A 2,620-nucleotide genomic window follows, 5' to 3' on the forward strand; every position below is an offset into this window, starting at 1 on the left:
AGACAAAACGCCTACATTTGGGGACAAAAGTCGAGTCCCCGTTTTGTTTTAAATGCCATTGGTGGGTTGGGGGTTGGGTTTAGGACCAAGGTGTGAACTGAGTTTAGGTTAGTTTTAGGGTCAGGTGAGGTTAGCCTTAGGTGGTCAGGGTTAGGCTGCAGAAATGTAATGGAAGTCAAAGGAATGTCCCCAAATAGATAGCTGGGCAAACGTGTGAGTTTTAAAGTGGTGACAGAAGCTGTGTACCTGACAGAGTCCTGACTATGTGCTGCTTCCTCCACTCCCAGGGCAGCTCGTGCTCCGAGGCTGGACGCAGGTCTCGCTCCGACCTCCCGACTCTCATCTTTTGGTCGTCACCACTTCCTTCGTACGGAAGGTCATAAATCTGTAAGGGAGCAGGCTGACCTTCCTCCATCGTTCCCTCGCTCGCGTCCATTAACACACACGTCCTCAGCAGGTCTTTGGATCCCCGACGTCTGATCTCTGRCCGGTTAAAAAAAAGGATTAAAGATTAAAAACTCTGCTGAGAGGTTGGACTGATGCAAACTTCCACTGCATTAAAAACTGGTTTGATTCAGTTTTTAACCATAAACGCATGGGCTCAGGAACATTTAGTCAAATCCTCATCTGTGAACTTAGTTCATCATTCCAACTAGAAATGCTGCTTAAAGCTCTATTATGCAAATAAGAAACCATACGCAAACACCAACAACTTTACAGAAACAAATTGAAAATAAAATTTTAAATTATCTTTGTGAACCACAGCAGTCACATTCTTTGTATTGACGAGGAAAGCTATCAGCGCATAGTTCAAAAATCTGCTTCTCTGATGGTATGGGGGTGCATTAGTGCCTCTGGCTTGGGCAGCTTACACATCAGGACTCTTTTTGTTTAAATAATTCACGATTAAAATGACAAAACACCAAATTTCCTTTGACACGATGGGGGTGGGGGGGGTGATGAATGGTTTGACAGGTCTACAACGCCGGTCGGCACTGAAGGAAAACTTCCTTTTGAGAGAATAGTAGCAGGAAATGGAGACGGGAGAGGGGAAGTGAGGGCAGGAAGCTACACCCATTGTCCACAAGCAACCCTGYGGGGAGTACGACAGGAGCGAGTTCAGCTTCTGAGGAGACCCTGTGAGGTCAGACGTGTTTTAGGAGCTGGAACGTTTCTCACCTGTGATCATCTGCTGAGCGTCGTACGGCTCCACGTAGCCGTCGTTCTCACCCAGCCTCTCGGCCTCCTTCGGTTCGCTGCTCCTCTGAGCGTCAAAAGGGTCGGCGTAATCCTCCAGGATGATGGGCTGGAATCAGAAACRCGCACAAATCGACAGGCTTTACAAATATTTGGGCACTTTGAGCAGAAAACTTGGCTTCTTAAAAACGTCTACTTGTGTTTGGGGAGAAATTTAAACTCTAAATCGTATATTAATGTTGGTTTTTATGTAGCCGACCGAGTTTTGGCCATTTTTGTGGTTTCTGTAGCGGCCATTTTGAACTGGTTAATCATTTTTTGATAATGAGAGTTTCATTAAAGTGCCTGTGACATCAAATTTTTGTAATAAATATGAATACACCTTTGGAAAGATAATATGAATAACATATTACAAATGTTTTTCTCACACCGCTGAGATGAACAGTTGTTGATATTTTCACAACTGTAGTAACAGGAAGTGATGTCAAAGGGGAATGCCTGAATATTAACAGAGCATTGCTAAAATGACTAACAACACTGACATAGAAGAATTGGATGTTTCTTTAGATTATTTTGAGTCACTAAAAAGAAAGAAAGGAGAGTCACTTCTCATATTATTGTGTCAATAAACAAATGGGAGATTTCATTCTTAAAGAGTTCCCCTTTGATGTCACTTCCTGTTTCACTTTGGCTGAGCCAAATTCAAAGAAAATATGTCAGTTTTGTGACAAAATGGGTCAAATTATGCCAAGTTTCTTATAAATAAAAATGTTTTCTTTGACTTTTTATATTTGAAGGAAATTAATGTCACAGGCACTTTAAAGTGGGTCATTTTACTAACATTCAGACAAATAAACACTTGCATCCACTGACAGCATAGAGAATTCTCAGAAATACAAAACAAATTTGTATCAATCTCGYGCCACTGTATCAGCATCTTTTCATCTGAATATTACCACTTTTTTTATTGACACTGGAGGGGATTTGCAACTGAGAGTTGAATAACAGTGTTGTTTTTATTACAGATTCGTCATCACCAGGGGACTGAATGAATGAATGAACGGAGGAGGTGTGCTTGGATCCGTTATGATACAGAGAGGGGGTGGGTGAAGGTCTCACGTCTGGCCACAAGCTTTGTAATCGAGGAGACGATGGGTGAAAGAACAGAGTCAAAAGAGGAAATAAAACAATAATATCAACTTTCAGAGGTTGGACTGCTGGATTTTCCCATGCGAACGGATTAAAAATTCTTCATAAACGTCTACGTTTTTGTTTAGTTTGCCTCTGTTTTCCCAACAGAACACCATCCATATTGCTACACAGATGTATGCATAGAGCACAGTATAGATAGATAGATAGATAGATAGATAGATAGATAGATAGATAGATAGATAGATAGATAGATAGATAGATAGATAGATAG

General features: G+C 41.4%; 1 protein-coding gene across 1 annotated transcript in view; it reads right to left on the reverse strand.

Moving 5' to 3' along the window:
* The window catches only part of LOC106518106 (SH2 domain-containing adapter protein E), a 7,309-nt gene that overhangs the window by 3,523 nt on the left and 1,166 nt on the right, over positions 1–2,620 (reverse strand). Inside the window, exons 2-3 of the mRNA XM_014009216.1 lie at positions 1,180–1,306; positions 247–483 (exon numbers count right to left, since the gene is read on the reverse strand). Coding sequence (XP_013864670.1) covers positions 247–483; positions 1,180–1,306 — 364 coding nt within the window. The remainder of the gene's footprint in view (positions 1–246; positions 484–1,179; positions 1,307–2,620) is intronic.

Source organism: Austrofundulus limnaeus, unplaced genomic scaffold, assembly GCF_001266775.1.
Source record: "Austrofundulus limnaeus strain Quisiro unplaced genomic scaffold, Austrofundulus_limnaeus-1.0 Scaffold56, whole genome shotgun sequence".
NCBI lineage: Eukaryota > Metazoa > Chordata > Actinopteri > Cyprinodontiformes > Rivulidae > Austrofundulus > Austrofundulus limnaeus.